Below are 19,600 nucleotides of genomic sequence, written 5' to 3'. Positions count from 1 at the left end.
AAATTCTGTGTGAGCAAGAACTCTTATTATTACTTCCATTACTTGCCTTAGAGAAGGAAAAAACTGAGTCTGTAATGACCCTCTTGAGCAGACCAAAAAAATCCAGAGAACAGGAACTGTTCAAAAGGTCAAAGTGGCAGACGGGCAGGAGAGTGTCATATCCAATGAGACTGTAGAAGCAAGTTGGGGCCAGACAGGCCCACATTGTAAGTTACTGTAATGTCTTATCTTGTAATGGTTTAGCCCTTATTCTAAGAGCAACAGAAAGGCACAGGTTTGTAAACTGGTAGTGGGCTGGCTGAAGAGAATGGAAGGAAAGGGACAAGAGAAGATTTGCATTTTGAAAAGATCACACTCCACAATGTGAAGAAGAAACTGGTGGTGTTGGAAGAAAGAGAAAAGAGTGCAGAGTGAGTGCAAACTTCCTTGGCTACTGCAACAAGTGATTACATAGAGCTTTATCCAAGGTGAGATAGAAAAAAAAAAAGTGAACAGATTGTCAATATATTTAATAAATCAATAGTTTAATTTGGGGGATGAAAGGAAAGATAACATTCAATTCTTCATCTGTAAAACAGGGCTGTGGATACTCCATTTGTACAATAACTATCTTGCGGCCTTCTGTTGCAAGAATATGAAATGATAGAAATATTACGAACTTAGTACAGAGCTTGACACCTAATACATGCATCCTAAAAAAAATCATTATTGCAAGTATTACTGTCATGTCAAGGAAAAGTAACTACCATAGGCTGAGTCCCAAAAGTTGAAATAAAACTAACAGAAAAAGATTTGTATCCAATCCGCACCAGATCATACCGGCTGGCCACTAAAACAACTATTTCAAAGCAGGCCTAGGCCTGCATCCTAAGCAACACTCATTTATAGCCCCTAATGTCTCAGGCTCCCAAGGCCCTGTCATCCCTGGACTTAAGAACGTGCGCCTGATCGCCATCCGACCAAGTCCTTCGGGTCTCTGCCCATAAGTACAAGCTTACGAAAGAACTGCAGACTCCAGAGAGCCCGACATACCTTGGCTTCTCGCTCTCTTTCCTCCGCGGTCGGGGTCCGCTTCATGCTGCCACTCCAGCCGCCTTCGCCACAGCTAGTCGCGTAGATTCCTGGCTCCCGAAGCCCCCCTCCTGTCTGTAGTTCTGTCGCTAACCTGCTCTGGTCCAGTACAATTCACCCTCAGCAACTTGAGAACTACTATTCCCAGGATGCACAGCGGCAATGCCTGAAAGCGCCACGGGGTTTGAAGCACGAGAATTTCCCAGCCTCGACAGCTGGACGAGAGTAGTCCACTCCACGAAGATCTGAAGCAGGAGGGCTAGAGGAGAACTACATTTCCCATGAGGTATTGGGAGAGGCTGCCATGTTTTTCCCGTGCTCCTCTTGGCCAGCCGCCCCACACATTGTGGGCGCTATAGCAACCACAGCTAGCGGCAGGGAGAGAGTAGCGGTGAGTATTCTTGGGGTAAAAAGAGGGGGATGTCGGCGACCCCCGCCCCTCTCCTCCAGCACGGGCGGGACGCCTAGGTTCTGCTCTGAAGCCTGGAGGAGGCCCTGAAGTTTTGCTCGCGTGAGACACAGCCCTGCACGAGACTCCTGCACATCTTCAGGCCTGAAATCACAACCCGCCCACTAGCCCCAAGCCCTGAAATGGTTTGAAATCTTAAATCCCCACCCCAAACCTTAGCTGAAGAGAGTTCATGCTAATGGCTGTCTCTGTTCAAGTCCTTCAACTATGTTAGTGTCAACACAGCTTTTCATTTGCCAAGGAGTAAGAGCTGGTGGTTAGACCCTAAGTCTCCTGAGTGGCCTATTGTTTACTGATGTATAATTATCTGTTTATCGTCGCGTTAACTCACTGCCTAATAACGCCAGAAAGAAAGGGATTTCTCTTTACCATTTTCATCTCCATACCAAGCAACTAATTTTTACTCAAAAAAAGAAAAAATGCCAGGTCCTGTACCTGGACTTGTCAACAAGACCTACTTGTCTCAAGACGCGTACACGTTTTTAGTGGAGACAGACTAGTAAAAAATTGGTAACCAAACATAATTTTGAATAGCGACGATTGCTATAAAATGAGTAAACTAATGAAATTAAGGAAAAGACTTAGAATGCTCAGGGGAGAAGACCTGAACCTGAGTGAGTGAGGAGCCAACCAATGTTAAGTCCTTGAGACTCACATAAGGACCATGGATTTGGGGGGACATGAGGGAGAACAGGGAGGAGCATGTGAGCAAAAAGGATTGGCATGAGAAGGGGTTAGAGAGGCATGGAAGCACTGAGCAACCTCCTTACTACTAGCATTTGGGGAGCTAGATAATGCTTTGTTGTGATTCCTTTGCACTGTAGGATGGATATCACCCTTGACCTCTGGATGCCAGTAGCACCTCTGACATCCCAATTCTAACTATCAAAATATTTATTGACTAGCTATTTTTAGTTTTGTTATCTTTGGCAAGTTATCTCAATTATATCTAATCCTCTTCATTTGTATGATAGGGATCATTTTAGTCACAGTCGCACAGGAATAATTCATATAAGCAGAAGACTTACAATAGTGCCTGACACATTTTGGTAAACATTCAAGAAATGCTGATACCATTAGCATTGCTGTTGTTATAAAAAAAAAAAAAAACTGCCATACCTAGCATGGGAAAGTTATCTTCACAAATATTTTGTGAGGAAGGAACCATAGAAACATTCCCTCCAAAAGCTATCAGGGGACGGGATGGGATACGGAGATCTGGTAGTGGGAATTGTGTGGAGTTGTACCCCTCCTATCCTATGGTTTTGTTAATGTCTCCTTTTTTAAATTAATTAATTAAGAAAAAAGAAAGAAACCTTAAAAAAGAAAAAAAAAAAAAAGGAAAGAAAGAAACATTCCCTCCAAGTATAGTCTTGCAAATGGTTTGTGTTTAATGTTTTTTTTACAGCTTGGGCACTAACATCAACCTTTTAAGTATGACTGTTTCCAAAAGAAAAGGGATCATTTCCTAAATATAGTCTGTTAGCTGCTTTTGTTACAGCAAAATGCAGTGGTTCTCAATTTCTATCTGAGCTGTAATAAATGGTATAAACCTTCTGCCTAAAAGATGTTGTATATATATACAACACTTGCATACAATTTTTAAAATATTTATTTATTCATTTTGGATAGAGTCAGAGAAAAACTGAGGGGAAAGGATGAAAGAAAGAGACCTGCAGTACTGTTTCACCACTCACAAAGCTTCCACCCCACAAGTGATGACCAGGGGCTTGAATCCAGGTCCTTATGCACAGTATACACTCTGCCAGGAGCATCACAGCCCAGCTTCTAAAATATTGTAATCATTTTCTAGGACCACCCACAGGAAATCCCGTGGGCTTTGTTCAACAGCTATTTAATAAACAGTTTTGTGCCAAGCTCTGCCAGCTTTTGAGAATAAAGAGGTGTGAACAGAACAAGTAAGCTTGCTGTTCTCCTGAACTTTATTTTTATTTTTTTTAATTATCTTTATTTATTGGACAGAGACAGCCAGAAATCAAGAGGGAATGAGGAGATAGAGAAGAAGAGAGACACCTGCAGCCCTGCTTCACCACTTGTGAGGCTTTCCCCTTGCAGGTTGGAATTGGGGGCTTGAACCCAGGTCCTTGCACACTGTAACATGTATACCCAACCAGGTGCGCCACTGCCCGGTTCCCCTGATTTTTACAATTCAAGTGCAAATTATATACATTTTGAATGTCTATCTGCTTTTGGACTCCTTTTTTGGCAGTTTGTTTTGACTTTCTGAGGTAGATTGAAATAAAAGTATAAAATCATTCCTTTTGATTTCTTTTTTGCTAGTCTTTCTATGAACCATTCACGTGCAAAATTATGGTGGCACATCTCAGTAAACAATAGAAGCTGTAAAATTGCCAGAATAATTGGGTAGCCTGAACAGTGATGTAGGAAAATATGCAATCCCAGCCTCAGGGAAGCAAAGATACACACCAAAAATAACCCAGTTGGTAAATTTATGAAACTTCGTACATAAAGCTTGGTTCATTCATTTACGCATCAACGTGAAAATATTCACATAATTTTGACATCACAGGCAAATGTTCTAAATGTCAACAGCTTACCATTTTCTATTCTTTGAATAACTATGAGGTTTTTTTTGCATTTTTAAACAGTGGTTTCCTCTCTTAAAATATATTTTTAATTTATTTATAAAATAAAAAGTACTGACAAGACCATAGGTTAAGAGGAGTACAATTCCCACCACCACAGTTCCGTATCCCACTCCCTCCCTTGAAAGCTTTCTTATCCGTTATCCCTCTGGGAGTATGGACCCAGATCATTATGGGGTACAGAAGGGGGAAGGTCTGGCTTCTGCAATTGCTTCTCCACTGAACATGGGTGTTGGCAGGTCAATCCATTCTCCCAGCCTGTCTCTATCTTTCCCTAGTTGGGTAGGGATATGGGGAGGTGGGGTTCCAGGACCCATTGATGAGGTCCTCTGCCCAGGGAAGTCAGGTTGGCATCATGGTAGTATCTGTAATTTGGTGGCTGAAAGTTGAAGGGCCAGGAAGGTAACTCAGGCATCAAGCACATGTAGGACCATGAGTTTGTTCTTCAGCAACACATAAAGTGACAAAACAGTTCTCTCTGTGTTATTTCTCTCTCCTTTTCCCTTTTTCATGAAACTTCCTCTCTTACAGGAAAAAAAAAAAAAGAAAAGAAAAAAGAAAGAAACTGAAACAATTCTAGGTGACATGACCAGCTAAGAAATACAAGAATAACCACTTGAAGCAAGTTCCTTATTTGAGTTATTTCCAATATACCTCCCTTCTATTGAGATCTGAGAGGAAAAGGATTGGAATTGTTTCAGATAAAGAAATAAGAAGGAAGAATGATAAGCTTACTCTCTTTCCTAAGCAAACTATAGGAAATAGGCCACTGAAAAGAACACTCTCCATGACTGAAGGTAGTTTTTCTTTTAGAATAGAGCTTTCATCTTCAAGCATCACATATGGACAGTAAGATGTCCATTAAAGTTCTAGTGCTGTATTCACTTTATTTGGCTCATTCCATTGCATAGCTAGTGTTATAACTTGGAAAGATTTTATTTGAATTTCTTTTCTACACAGGCCATGTCTGGTCCAAGTGATGAGACTGCAGGAGACCTGCCTGTGAAAGATATAGATCCAAACCTCTTTGGAATGGGAGCGATACAAGGTATGGCCAGCTGTTATTTATTACAGTTAGAAATTTTGATCAGTGTCTGCTTTACTTGTAAATTGAAAGTATTTCTGATATTTACACAAACCCATCCACTTAAGTAACTGTATAGTTCTTAATTGACCTAAACAAAGTGGAGAGTTAAGAGCAACATATGGTATTTTTACTGCATGCATGCATCAGTTATCAACAGCTCGTAGAAAATGTAAAAACCCCCATTCTGATAAGGAATTGTGATAAATCATCTTTTAAAATTCCAAACATCAGTAGAAACTTCAGAGTGTCAAACCTCCAAACTGAATTGCTGGTTTAAATCACATTCACCACTAAAATGTCTTAAGTGCTATATAGGAGGAAATGCCCTATTTACTAGTTTTCCTTCCAGTTAAGCAGAATATCTAAAAATGATTTATTTATACAAGTGATAATGTTTTTTTTTTTAAGAAAAAAAAAAGGCTGTACTCTATTAAAGACTTTGTTCAATTTTTTTTTTTTTTGTCACTTAAGGGCTGCTGCTGTTGAACTAAAAAGCACTTTAAAATTAAGAAAAGCACTGCTTTCAAAAAACTACAGAACGTAGAGCTGTGAATTTGTATACAGTGTATTAACTATGCTGTTATGTCACTATGTTTACTTAAAAGACTGATGTAAAATATATCCCACAAATATGTTTTGATACAACTGTTGATCAGATAGTATAGATAGTCATCTTAAACTGTTACACAAAGGTCATCGTTGTATTGTCAGTGAGGAAGGTATGTTTGACTATTCAGCTTTTGTTGTTAGTAGTAAATAACATCTAGAAATTTTGCTTTAGATTATTAGTATATTATAAGTAAATAAACTTAAGTGTGTAAAACTATTGTGTTTCAGTTCTGTAAATGCAATTCTTGCACTCAGTAACTCACCATAAGGCTTTAATCTCTGCCGGGGCTTAGTGCTGGCACTATGAATCTTACTACTACTGGCAGCCATTTTTCCCCTTTTTCTACCTTCCCTATTTTACTCAACAGAAAAGAAAGAAATTCAAAGTGGAGAGGGAGATAGGAAGGGAGAGAAATTAATGATAGACACATGCAGACCTGCTTCACTACTCATAAAGTGTCCCCCATGCAGGTAAAGAGTGGGGACTCAAACCCAGATCCTTGCACATAGTGATGTGTGCATTCAACTAGGTGTGCCACTGCCTATCTCTCTAGGTTGATATTTTTAGACTGTATTAAATAATCTTAACTATTATTTACCATTATTTCTATAGAAACTCCAACACGAACAATGAAGTCTCGTCAGGCAGTGTCACGTATCAGTCGCGAGGAACTGGAAGACAGATTTTTGCGTTTGCATGATGAAAACATTTTACTTAAACAGCACGCCTGCAAACAAGAGGATAAAATTAAAAGGTTATGATAAAAAGCTTTTAGCTTTTTTTTCTGATTATGTAAAGTTTGGACTGTATGATTTTTAATTAGCTGAATTGAAAACCCCACTTGAATCTTTTTTGGAACAAGGGAGGTTTTAAAATAATTACAGGTTTTAGAAATGTAAAATCATACAAACTAGAATAATAAAGCAACAAAAATATATTTACTATATCTGAAGTTGAGATTGTAAGCAAAATGCAATAGCATGAAGTTTTTCCCCTGCAGATGGGATCCAGGCGCTTGAACCCAGCTCCTTGTGCACTGTAGTACATGCACTTAACCAGGTTTGCCACTGCTTGGCCCCTCTCTGTCTATCCTAAATAATAAGGATAAAAAAAAAAAAAAACGACTAGGAAGTGATGGACTTTTAACATGTGTGAGCCCCTGCCACTATAAGAAACAGTGTATGCTAAAGGAGGGATAAGTTTCTAGTTAAGTTTCTCTTCCATGGACTTCATTTTAATGGTCCACTCACCTGCTCAGTGTACAGAAGTATACTTTTGGTTTTTGAGTTATGATTACAAGACATGTGACTTTTTCAAGACATGTGACTCATTTACCTGCTCTCTTTTCTCTATAAGTACCACACGCTAACCGATTGCACCACTGGAGCTCCACCTGCTCTCTTTTCTAACCAGTAACACATACACATTAGCCTGTCAGAATGAGATGTGAAGTTTATAGCTATAAAACAGTTGTTTTGGGGGCCAGGTGGTAGCGCAGCTGGTTGAGCACACATGTTATACAGTGTGCAGGGACCCAGGTTCGAGCCCCTGGTCCCCACCTGCAGGGGGAAAACTTCACAAGTGGTGAAGCAGTGCTGCAGGTGTCTCTCTGTGTCTCTCCCTCTCTATCACCCCCTTCCCTCTCAATTTCTGACTGTCTCTATCCAACAAATAAAAAAAAAAAAGGGAAAAGAAACAGTTTTTTTTTTTCTTTGATCAACCTGAGAATGGCAGGGGGAGGCTGAAATGGAGTTGGGGATCCAGTGCCCTATGATGAAGAAAGATGGCAGTTTGGTGGTGGGTGAGGTGTGCTGACACCTACTTTGGAACATAAGAAACCATACCCCTATGACAATTGCTGTCTTGTAAATCACATTTCCTCAACAAAGTAATTAAATTTTGGGGAAAAAAATTGAACCTTGACCCAGTGACCATTCAAAATTTAAATTCTGACTGGGAAGATAGCTAAATCTGTTAAAGCACCAACTTATATGCCTGAGACCACAGAGGCTACAGCTACAGTATCTGCCATCACCTTATGCCAAACCTGACAAGTGCTCTGATGTTCTTTGTCCATCTTATAATATAGACTTTTTAAAAGTTTAAATTCCTTCTCTCTTTCCCACATCTGACTATGCCTGCTAGTAATATGAGTTAATTGACTTAAGAGGTGATTAGTACTTCCTTTAGTAGTAAGTAGTATAGATTTGATAAGCCACCTCTTGAAAATTAATGTAATTCTAAAAGTTCTCAAACCTTATCAGACTGCATCTGATTCTTTCATACCATAAAATAATCAAATCATGACAACAACAATTATTGTTACCATTAGATGAACGGGTACAATCTTGTGTGTCTTGGCAAAGGTTACTTAAACATCTTAGATGAATTTTTGCCGGAGCTTCATGGTGGGGCTTTGCACCTGCACAATCAATCCCACTCCTCCTGGCAGAGGAGGACAAGAGACAGAGAATGAGAAATAACTACATCACCATCCACCACTTATGAAGTTTCCCTTCCGCATGGTGCTCACGTGGTGGCAGGGTACTCCACTTTGATACTCACACATTGTTCACTCTACCTGGTGAACTGTGTCTAACTTGTTTTATTTTATTTATTTATTCCTTTTTGTTGCCCTTCTTGTTTTATTGTTGATGTCATTCGTTGTTGGATAAGACAGAGAGAAATGGAGAGAGAAGGAGAAGACAGAGGGGGGAGAGAAAAATAGACACCTGTAGACCTGCCTCACCACCTATTAAGCAACTCCCCTGCAGGTGGGGAGCCGGGGGCTTGAACCAGGATCCTTACGCTAGTCATTGAGCTTTGCGCTACCTGCACTTAAGCTGCTGCGCTACTGCCCAACTCCCCTCTGAGGAGACTTTAAGTCACACTATTGATGTGCTTTTCTTGCTTTAAAGATTGGGGTCATGTGTTTTTCTCTAGATGTTTTTCTCTTGTATTTTTTCATATTAAGTCTATCTTTCTTTTTAACATAGTCTCCATCTCCCTGTGAAAGTCTCAGCATAATAGGAGATTCAGATACTTGAGTCGACATCTCATTCAGATGGTTACTACATTTCTGTGGATAAGCCATTAGATGTGATTCAGAATTGTAAACTCATTAAAGGGCTAGTTAGAATGTATGTCTCTGATGTTATCTGATACTTGGCCGACTCTCCCAATGATATATCATTCTTTGGATTAGGTGGAAAAGGAGCAATTCATTGATTATCTTACTAGAGTATTTGTGGTACTCTTGGATCTTGGTTTCTATTATCCTGTATCCTTTATAAAGCATGTTTAATGGATGTGCCTCAAGGGAAAGAGAAAACAATCTTAACTGATTATGTTATGCATAGCTCTCCCTGATGCCACATGCTGTAGGCCGGGTAACCAGAAGTGTAGATAGACATGTATTACTACCACTTTTACAAAGGACTCTGCTGGGGGGTGGGGGGGGGGAACGGACCAAAAAGTGGTTCTATGACATCCCAAAGCTATTAAGGTTTTTTTTTTTATTTCACTTTTGTTCTCTTAAGTAAAAGCTTCTGTCCATAACCATTCTAAAATAAAGTAAAATCCATTTAAAGAAGAATGAAGTGGTTTTTTTTTTTTCTAATCTCCTGGCTGAGTCTTTATAAAAATAGATTCACTATAAACTAGAATCAACTATTGAAGATGTGCGACCAATTTTGTAAAATCTTGAACTTGTGTCTCTCATCAAAGCCACCTTTTCTTTCTTGTTCTGCCAAGATTTTTCCACTCACTGTCAGGCATGTTTTCCGTGCATGTATATTACATCACCCCCATGTGCCCTTTCTGTCTTTTGTTCTGTCCAACTAGTTTTTATCAAAACTTAAAAAGAGTTAAAGGTCTAAACCCCTGAAATGTCAAAATCACAATATATGTACCATTAATTAAAATAGTTCTTCATCTCGTTATTTTCTACCATTAAACTTGCATAGTTACTGAGCCTACTTTTGAATGTTTCATAGGGGTTCTACATGTATATAGGTATGCATCCTAACATTTTTATATATGCAATATGTCTTAATCCTGGAGAAGCTAAAAGCAGTACATAACCTAAATGCTGCATAGTCTTAATACACTTTTCAAAAGTTTTAACTTACTGTGGATTGCCGATATAACCCACCACATCCACAATCTGTAGCTACATTTAAGTGCATACAGCATTCCTACATAAGGTCATGCGTTAAAAATTGCATTTGAGGAACATATGGAGTAAATATGTGTCCTCTCTTTACTAACCTTAAATGATAAGCCTTAGGAAACTGTTATTTGTCAGTGCTATAAAGCAGATTGTTGCCCAGTGGTTTCAATTATCATCAAAGGGTTCTTCACAGGCAGTAATATTTACATCAAAACCTGAAATTTATTATTCAGGTTCTGCACTGAAGTCTTCACAGTGATTATGTTCCTTTCAACAGAATGCATTTTATGCTGACTTCTCACATTCCTTTTCATCTTTTTATTATTTCCCTAGAATGGCCACCAAGTTAATACGCCTGGTTAATGACAAGAAAAGATATGAACAGGTTGGTGGCGGCCCCAAGCGGTTGGGGCGCAATGTGGAAATGGAAGAAATGATTGAGCAACTGCAAGAGAAAGTTCATGAGCTTGAAAGACAAAATGAAGTCCTTAAAAACAGACTAATTTCAACCAAACAACAACTTCAAATCCAGGGTTACAGGCAAGCACCATACAATTATGTGAGATCTCGTGTTAATACAGGGCGTCGAAAGGCAAATGAAAATGCAGGCCTAAAGGAATGCCCCAGGAAAGGTAAAGTAAAACTTACACTGAATCCTAAATTTTAGTCTTTGAATAAGTTTTTTTGTGTTTGTGAGTATGCAAACATAGACTTCCCCCCCATACTCATGTTTTTTAACTTTTTAACTAAGAATCATTTACTTTAGTGATCACTACACTCAAATGTATTTAGAAAAACATTGAGCGTACCTATGCATCCTGATAGAATAGACTTGTATGAAATAAAGATATGAATGAATTTAGTTACTTTGGGTTGGTTTCTTATATTAGATAGATGGAAATCACATTGACTCAAAATACAAAAACCAGGTAGTATGCTTATTGTTTACTGGTGACAGTGAAACTTCTTTGTTTAGTAACCTTTTATAGAATTTTCAAAGCTGTTAAATTTTTCCCCATTGTGTAGAAGCAGCTACGCATTATGGAATGCCCATATAACCAGGGGAGTTTTAAAGCTGGGCTCTTTTTCTCTGGGTACAAGGTGGTGTGACCTTGGCTAAGTCTTCTAAGGACTTTGAACTTGGTTTTCTTTTTACATCAAATAAAAGGACTAAGTAAGTGACCATATGTAAGTAAGTGTCTTCTATCTCCTAAAACAATCATTTTGAGATCTTATTTCCTAAAGTATACCCCGGTTACAATTCAGCGTCATAGGCAAGATTCAGTATAGAAAGAATCTAAACATCTCTCCCCCTGCCTGCCCCTAGCCTTTTCCTTACTGCCAGCATTTCTCTGGGGCTTTGTGCCTACAGGAGTCCAGTGTTCCTGGCAGACTTTTTTTTCTTTTCTTAACAGAGCAAGAGAGATATCACAGTACTGCTTCACCATCATGAAGTTCCCTGTTTCCAGTATTCCTCCAGTGTAACAGCCTAGGACTCGAACATGGATCCTTATACATGATAAGTGTGCACTCTACAGACTGAGTCACTCAGAATGCCGTAATCTAAATATTTCTAATGAAAATTCCCGGTTCTGTCTACCCACATGCAAATTTCACTTATTATGAAATAACAGTAACTTTTTACTACTTTTTCAACTACTGCAAAAGGAAATAAAAGCTTAGATCTAATGATCTTTTAGCATATGCTTCTTATGAAAACCAGACTTGGCCGGGGGAGGGGGCACAAAAATTATGTAAACTTGCAGTTCATTGAGAAAGATAAAACAACATATGAACAGAAAGGGAGAAATTTTTGTTCTTTTTTTTTTTTTTCCAAGACAAAATGTAAATGCTGTCTGGCCCTTAGACAAAATTCCTTTGAAGTCAATAAGGCCTTTTCATAGGCAGGACTAGCTGTAGAATGAAAGAGTTTGGCTACTCCTAGTCATGTAATATAGATTTGAATATAACCAAGGAAATTATAGTGGACTAGAAGTTAGAAAATACATTCTGCTACTGATGAGCTCTTTACATGGGAGAAAGTCCTTGACTGGAATCCCATTTTCAAAATCTGTAAAATGGACTGATAATAGATTAGATTAAAAGATCAGAAAAGGGAAGCTCCATCATAATTTATTTTAACTCTAAAAAGTTACATATCAGGCCCAGAAAGATAATTTACTTCAACAATACACCTGCTTTGCCATAGGCTTGGATTAGGTTTGAGTCTGGCCCCCACCACGTGAATGAAGCTTAATCTCTGTCTGTATATCTTTATCTCTCTCTTTCCATCTGCAAACGTCAGCCTGGAATAATGAAGCCCCAGTGATGACCAAGAAAAAGTCTTATAATTTCCGAACCCTAGTTTTGTCATCCATGGTTATACTTGGGCAAAATAATTTGCAAGGTATATAGAATCTCTCATACTAAATAAAAACAGTGCCCAAATTATGCTGAGTTGCTTTTTAAATAAAAGATTTTTTTCAGGAGTCGGGCGGTAACGCAGCGGGTTAAGCACAGGTGGCACAAAGTGCCAAGGACCGGCATAAGGATCCCAGTTCGAGCCCCAAGCTCCCCACCTACAGGGGAGTTGCTTCACAAGCGGTGAAGCGGGTCTGCAGGTGTCTTTCTCTCCCCCTCTCTGTCTTCCCCTCCTCTCTCCATTTCTCTCTGTCCTATCCAACAACAATGACATCAGTCATAACTACAACAATAAAACAACAAGGGCAACAAAAGGGAATAAATAATAAATATTTTTTAAAAAATAGAATTTTCTCAGGGTAGGGAGAAAGCATAATGGTTATGCAGAAAGACTTATGTACCTGAGGCAGCAAAGGCCCCTTGGTTTAATCTGTAGCACCAGCAATGCCAGAACAGTGCTCTGGGGTAGGGAGTGGGGGGGGCAGATTTACTGGAAGTTTCTCCACATAGAAAATAATAAAAAGAGCCACAGAGCAGTCAAATCTGTTTTTTCATTAAATCACTTTATTGGGAAAAATGATTTATAAGACTGACAAAGTCACAGTTTATACAGTTTATCTCCCCATGATAGTGTCAGCACACCAGGCCCTCTGCCAGCTTATTATCTCCCTCAACTCTTTCAGCCCTCTCTCACCTCACCTCCACTACAGCAGTCTACTTAAAATGTGATTGTATAACTTGGATTTTTCCTATATTTCTCTAGTCTTGTTCAGACGTTATTTTCACTGTCTGCTGCAAAGTCCAAGACATAGAACTTGCTCAAAGCATTCATTGGTGACAGATACTTATAAAAAAATATTTAAGGTCTTTTTATTTATTTGTTTATGAGGTATTAGGAGAGAGAGAAAAACATAGTAGGACTAGTGCATGAAGTGCTGGGGATTGAACCGAGGACCCAGGTATGTATGAAAGTACAGCCTTATCCACTGTGCCTCCTCCTGGCCAAAATTAATAATTTAAGCATGATCTTTCTGAGGAAAGCATCACTGTGAAGGTAACCTTAGTAGCCTTAAACCTTTCAAGACTATATTTGAAGCTGGGACTTGGGCCAGACATTCAGAAATATTTCAACCACTCATTGCTAGGTGAGAATCCCAGACTCTCTCTGACCACAGCCGTAACCCAAGCTACTATACAGATAATATCTAGTGCCAGAGAGGCTATTCAATGGTTAGAGCACAGGATTTGCTTGTATGAGGGTCCTGATTAAATCCTGGACAACACATAATGTCAAGTAGTACTCTGCTTTCTTTCTCTCTCTTTTGCCTCATATCAACATATAAATCTTCAAATATGATCTAGTGCCTTGCCAGAATAAAGGGTGAAAATTACTAGTTTAAGGTGTTAGTATATGTAGAAACCATTCTTATTGTGAAAACCAGTAGAAAAAAAACTTTTTTTCACAATTTTTGTAAAGTAATTATGTTTTAAAATATTAACCATTGCCAAATCATGGAACTAAAAAAATTTTCTTTCCTTTTTTTTTATATTTATTTATTTATTCCATTTTGTTGCCCTTGTTTTATTGTTGTAGTTATTATTGATGATGATGTTGTTGGATAGGACAGAGAGAAATGGAGAGAGGAGAGGGAAACAGAGTAGGGGAGAGAAAGATAGACAGACACCTGCATACCTGCTTCACCGCCTGTGAAATGATTCCCTTGCAGGTGGGGAGCCAGGGGCTCGGAACAGGGGTCCTTATGCAAGTCCTTGCACTTTGCGCCACATGTGCTTAACCTGCTGCGTTACCACCCAACTCCCAGAACTAAAAAATTTAAGACTTTTCTGGAGTATAAGTAAGCTATCTTCAATTCTAGAAATATTTGTTTTATTTTACATTGTGTAGTAAAAGTTTTCAAATAGCATTGCTGTGCAAATAATGTAGTTTGCAGATAACCACATTTTTATTATTTTGATGTTTTAGACAGAGTGTTTTCTGCTCCTTTTTTTTTCTATTCTTTAGTTTGGATTACAATTGATGGTGAAAGATTTGGAAATAACAAATAATTTTACTTTATGCAAATTGAAATTCTCATATAGAGAAGCAAACTTTTCTAAAAAGAGTGAATATTTTTGTAACTTTACATCCAGGACTATTCACATTTACAAATAATAAATTAGTTGGCAAATTTATATCCCTTGAACCATTAATTATTCTGTAAATGTAACTCTTAATTAAAATTATATTTAATATGCAATGGGATCAAGTTCATAAAATTGTAAATAGCTTTTTATGTGTATAACTTTTATTTAAAATATATATATATTTTAAGTGCAGCAGCAAAGATATTTTTAAGTGACTTTTAAAAGTTAACATGTGGGAGTCGGGCTGTAGCGCAACAGGTTAAGTGCCCATGGCACGAAGTGCAAGGACTCGGTTTGAGACCCTGGCTCCCCACCTGTAGGGGAGTCGCTTCACAGGCGGTGAAGCAGGTCTGCAGGTGTCTATCTTTCTCTTCCCATCTCTGTATTCCCCTCCTCTGTCCATTTCTCTCTGTCCTCTCCAACAATGACGACATCAATAACAACAACAATAATAAATACAACAATAAAAAAAAACAAGGGCAACAAAAGGGAAAATAAATAAAGATAAAAAAAGTTAACATGTGAATAATAGGAAATTTAGAAACATACAAGAAAGGATTGGGAAAATAGCACAGTGGTTATACAGAAAGACATTCATGCATGAGGCTCTGAGGTCCCAGATTCAATCCCTAGCACCATGATAAGCCAGAGCTGAGTCTCAAAGTCTGTTTTCTACCTCTGTTTCTTCCTCTCTGTAGCTCTCCTTCAAAATAAATAAATAAATAAATATTTAAAAAAAAACAAGGTAAACAACAATGCCTTCTATAAATACAGTTTAACCTCTCATTCTAGATCCTTTGTGTGTATTTATGCAACTAATATCCATTTTTTAATTTTTATTATTTATTAATGAACAAGAAAGAGCGAGAACCAGATCATCACTCTGACATGTACCATGCTGAGGATCTCATGCTTGAGTCCTGCACTTTATCTACTGTGCTACCTCTCAGCTTGTTAAACATCCGTTTTCATGTATTGTGCCTTTTAGCACACCATGATTACTTACCGTTTCAAAGTCTCAAAGTTACGTAAGCATTTTGATAACCAGGAGTTAAAAAATGTTTTACCTAAAGGTACCTATAAATGATTCTTCTGGAATTACCATTGGTTAAATATGGATTTTCTTTTTGAAGTAGAGCATACCAAAGCACATAAAATACTTAAACTTACATTCAACAGTATCTGTGAGTCACACAGTAAAAATATAGTCCAGAATGTAAGGTCAAGGGCAAAAGAGCTCACCTGGAGGGTACCTGTTTTGCCATGCACATGACCCAGCCCCCATCACACTGGGGGAAGCTCCACTGCTCTGGTTTCTTCTCTCTGTCTCAGTCATTCTTTTTTTAGATTTTATTTTATTTATTTATTAATGAGAAAGATAGGAGGAGAGGGAAAGAAACAGACTCTGGCACATGTGCTGCCGGGGATCGAACTCAGGACCTCATCTCGAGAGTCCAAAGCCCTATCACTGCGCCACCTCCCAGACCACATGTCTCAGTCTTTCTATCTGAGAAAGTTGACCCAGTAAAGTCAAGGGATATGAATGACTGCTTAGAAACCTTTATCAGTGTACCAAAAGCCAATTTTTGTGACATTTTTCCTTCATATGTCAGTTTATATTGTAAAGATCTGAATTGATATCTTTGATTCTTCCAGAAATAACTTCAGGATTTCTAAATCTAACTTGTATCGAATCATTTCTAGGTAATGTGGTTTCCAAAGTAGAGTTTGCTAAATAGGCAATACTTGCTGCTGTGTTCTACTTAATGCTTCCTGATGACTGAAATCTAATAGTCTCTTTGGTGGTGTATTTCTAATTCTACATACTGTAGAGCACTTAGAAATTTCATTATATAACAGATATCCTTGAGAGCAAATCAAGGGTTCATCTTTTCTAACTTCACTTACAGAATCTTATTAATTTATTTTAAGGTATTAGATTCCAAGATGTAGATGTAACAGAAACCTTGCAACCCATGCTTACTAAGTATGATGACACTTTACTTGAAGAAGCCAGAGGAGAAATAAGAAATTTGTAGGTATTCCTTTTTTTGTGGTCATTTTAAAACTGTTTGTTGATTCTCTCTCTTTTTTTTTTATTCTTCTCTTTCCTTTATTTATTTTTTTTTTCCCTCCAGTGTTACTGCTGGGCTCGGTACCTGCACCATGAATCCACCGCTCCTGGAGGCCATTTCTTCCCCCTTTTGTTGCCCTTGTTGTTGTAGCCTCGTTGTGGTTACTATTATTGCCATTGTTGATGTTGTTCATTGTTGGATAGGACAAAGAGAAATGGAGAGAGGAGGGGAAGACAGAGGGGGAGAGACAGACACCTGCAGACCTGCTTTACCACCTGTGAAGCGACTCCCCTGCAGTTGGGTTGCGGGGGGCTCGAACCAGGATCCTTACGCCGGTCCTTGGCCTTTGCGCCATATGCACTTAACCCACTGTGCCACCGCCCGACCCCCTCTTTCCTTTATTTTTAAAGGAAATTGGTTTACCTGTAAATAATTTACTTCACTAAAATACAGCTAGTTCTGTGGAATAAGGACATACACTAGATAATGTGTTTTTAGTGAAATGAGGAAATGAGCAACTTAACCAATTGAATTGATGAACTTATAGAATGTTTCACGTTACTCATAACTGCCCAAGAAATGATATGAAGTCCAGTTATTTAGAATGGCATAAAGCATGGAGACAACATTTTCATTCTCAGAAAAATAGTAATTTTTTAAAAATCTGAATTCAACTTTTTTGTTGTTGAAAAAATAGAATTGCAGAGAATGGCTTAAATTTTTAAGATATCAAATGCATATTGATTTCAGACTTTGTTTCAATGTAATTCTGTGGTGCCACTTTCATTTATTATGGTTTCAAAAAGGTTACTTCTGCCACAGTTACTTTTTCAATTAATTGAACCCTCATGATTTTAGTGTCTGTGAATCACACAAGTAAAGATACCTATAATCTTCACCTGAGTCATAAGAAAATAACAATTAAGAGTAAGAGGAAAATAATTAAGCAAAAAGTATAATTCTTTCATTTATTCAGAGTATTGTAAGTTAAATTGTTTTGAATATTTTAAGTGAATGTTACAGTAATGATTAGTGCTTTGAGAGAGTGAAATTTAAAGAAAATTGACTTATCTTATGATTAATCAATTTCTGTTCTGGGGATACAGCCTAAGGAAACAAACAAAAACATCCAAAATGATTTATGCATACCTGTGTTCATAGCAACACAATTTGTATTAGCACAAACTTGGAAGCAACTTAGGTGTCCAACAACTGAATGGCTAAGAAAGTCATCCTGCATATATGTGTACACAATGGAATACTACTTAACTATTAAGAATGAAGAAGTCACCTCATCCGGATGGAGCTTGAAGGAGTCGTGTTAAGTGAGATAAGCCAGAAAGAGAAAGATGAATATAGGATGATTGCGTTCACAGGCAGAACTTAAGAAACAAGAACAGAAAGGGAAAAAACAGAGCCAAACTTAAACTGGTTTGGTGTTTTGCACCAAAGTACTTTGTAAAAGGAAGGCTGGGAGAAGGGTTGAAGGAGGGGAGACTTTCACATCCTGGTCCATAAGGATGAAAAGGACCTAGTTTGGGGGTGAGGATGTTTTGTAGATACCTGTCATGTTGAGATGAGAAACTGTCCTCATGTGCAAACAACTGTACTGTAAAGCATTGGTCTCCCAGTTAAAAAAAAAAAAAACATATAATATATATTAGGCACAATTATATGTACCTAGAATTAGGTTCATCAAAAGTACCCCATTGTTCTTGACCCAAACTTGTAATTAAATATTACAAATTTGTTGTAAATGTTAGCAATTGGATTTACAACTAAATATGCACATGCCCAGTAATGAAATACTGCTTTAGTCTGTGTCATCATTAAAAAAAAACCCCACTAAACTAAACCTAATCTTACTCTGCAAATTAACTTGAAAGTCAGGGTTCATACTAGTTTTATGAGATAAACACATGACAGAGGCAACTAAGTTATGCTTTACAAATCTCCTGCCATCTTTCTCTGAAGTGTTAATTTGGCTGGTATAGGCAGATGTGCATCTGCAAGTTCAAAAGTATGTAAATTATCTGAAGATGACCAGATTATAGAGTACAAAGCAGGCGATCAATTGAACATTCAATCTGTTGCTTAGAACACTGCCTTGTAAGAAAAAAAAAAGTGTTATCTTGTGTTTTTCCGTATTTACTTTCAATCATCATGTTGGTCTGCTAACATTCCACAATGTGCAGAAGCATTTAACTAAAAATTTTACTGAATCACTCTGACAGTGGTGATGCCAAGAAGTGAACCTGGGACACCTCACACACAAGTCCCCAGTGCTATCACTGTTCTTTCTCCCAGGCCTCAACAACAGCAAAAAAGTTGCTCTGTATCATAAAGAACTATCTTTGCACTAATCTTAAATAGTGTAAATTGTTTTTCAAGCTACACATTCTTATAAAGGTTTTTCATTTCAGAGAAAATGTGATTCAGTCACAGAGAGCCCAGATAGAAGAGTTAGAGAATTTGTCTGAGATCCTGAAAACTCAGTTAAGGAGAAAAGAAAATGAAATTGAGTTATCTCTTCTTCAACTTCGAGAACAGCAGGCTACAGATCAAAGGTATGGCAAAACAGAAATATCACTTTGATAAGGTCAAAATTAGTCTAAAATACTTTATCATATGCCATAAAAGGATATGTCTAGTCTATTTAAACATCATGTTTTTACTTAAAATTCTTCACATAGGGCCTGGGTGGCGGTGCACCTGGTTGAGCACACATGTTACAGTGTGCAAGGACCCGGATTCGAGCCCCCAGTCCCCACCTGCAAGGGGAAAGCTTTGCGAGTGGTAAAGTAGGACTGCAGGTGTCTCTCTATGTATTTCTTCCTGTCACCCCTTTCCCTCTCAATTTCTGACTGTCTCTATCCAATAAATAAAGATTTAAAAAATTAAAAAAAAATTCTTCCTCTAAGCTG

At 38.0% G+C, this 19,600-nt stretch overlaps 1 protein-coding gene across 2 annotated transcripts; it reads left to right on the top strand.

The window, feature by feature from the left end:
- The first annotated feature begins 1,013 nt into the window (after window positions 1-1,013).
- LOC132536291 (protein fantom-like) lies at window positions 1,014-19,286 on the top strand. Of its 2 annotated transcripts, XM_060183915.1 has the most exons (6): window positions 1,014-1,462; window positions 5,128-5,215; window positions 6,477-6,618; window positions 10,369-10,667; window positions 16,534-16,636; window positions 19,100-19,286. In XM_060183915.1, exons 1-6 carry the CDS (start codon window positions 1,376-1,378, stop codon window positions 19,269-19,271), a joined length of 891 nt encoding a protein of 296 aa, XP_060039898.1. In that variant the 5' UTR covers window positions 1,014-1,375; the 3' UTR covers window positions 19,272-19,286. The 2 variants fall into 2 exon arrangements, with proteins under 2 accessions (XP_060039898.1, XP_060039899.1); XM_060183916.1 differs by lacking the exons at window positions 10,369-10,667; window positions 16,534-16,636; window positions 19,100-19,286 and having other exon boundaries at window positions 1,018-1,462; window positions 6,477-6,625.
- Window positions 19,287-19,600: the final 314 nt, after the last annotated feature.

This window comes from Erinaceus europaeus, unplaced genomic scaffold (assembly GCF_950295315.1).
Source record: "Erinaceus europaeus unplaced genomic scaffold, mEriEur2.1 scaffold_745, whole genome shotgun sequence".
Taxonomy (NCBI): domain Eukaryota; kingdom Metazoa; phylum Chordata; class Mammalia; order Eulipotyphla; family Erinaceidae; genus Erinaceus; species Erinaceus europaeus.
This window is presented reverse-complemented; position numbering and strand designations above follow the sequence as displayed.

Coding starts and splice junctions, on each gene's coding strand:
- LOC132536291 (XM_060183915.1), top strand. CDS start 1,376: ATGTTTTTCCCGTGCTCCTCTTGGCCAGCCGCCCCACACATTGTGGGC. Junction 10,668..16,533: donor AAAGGAATGCCCCAGGAAAG/GTAAAGTAAAAC, acceptor ATTTATTTTAAG/GTATTAGATTCCAAGATGTA. Junction 16,637..19,099: donor AGAGGAGAAATAAGAAATTT/GTAGGTATTCCT, acceptor TTTTCATTTCAG/AGAAAATGTGATTCAGTCAC.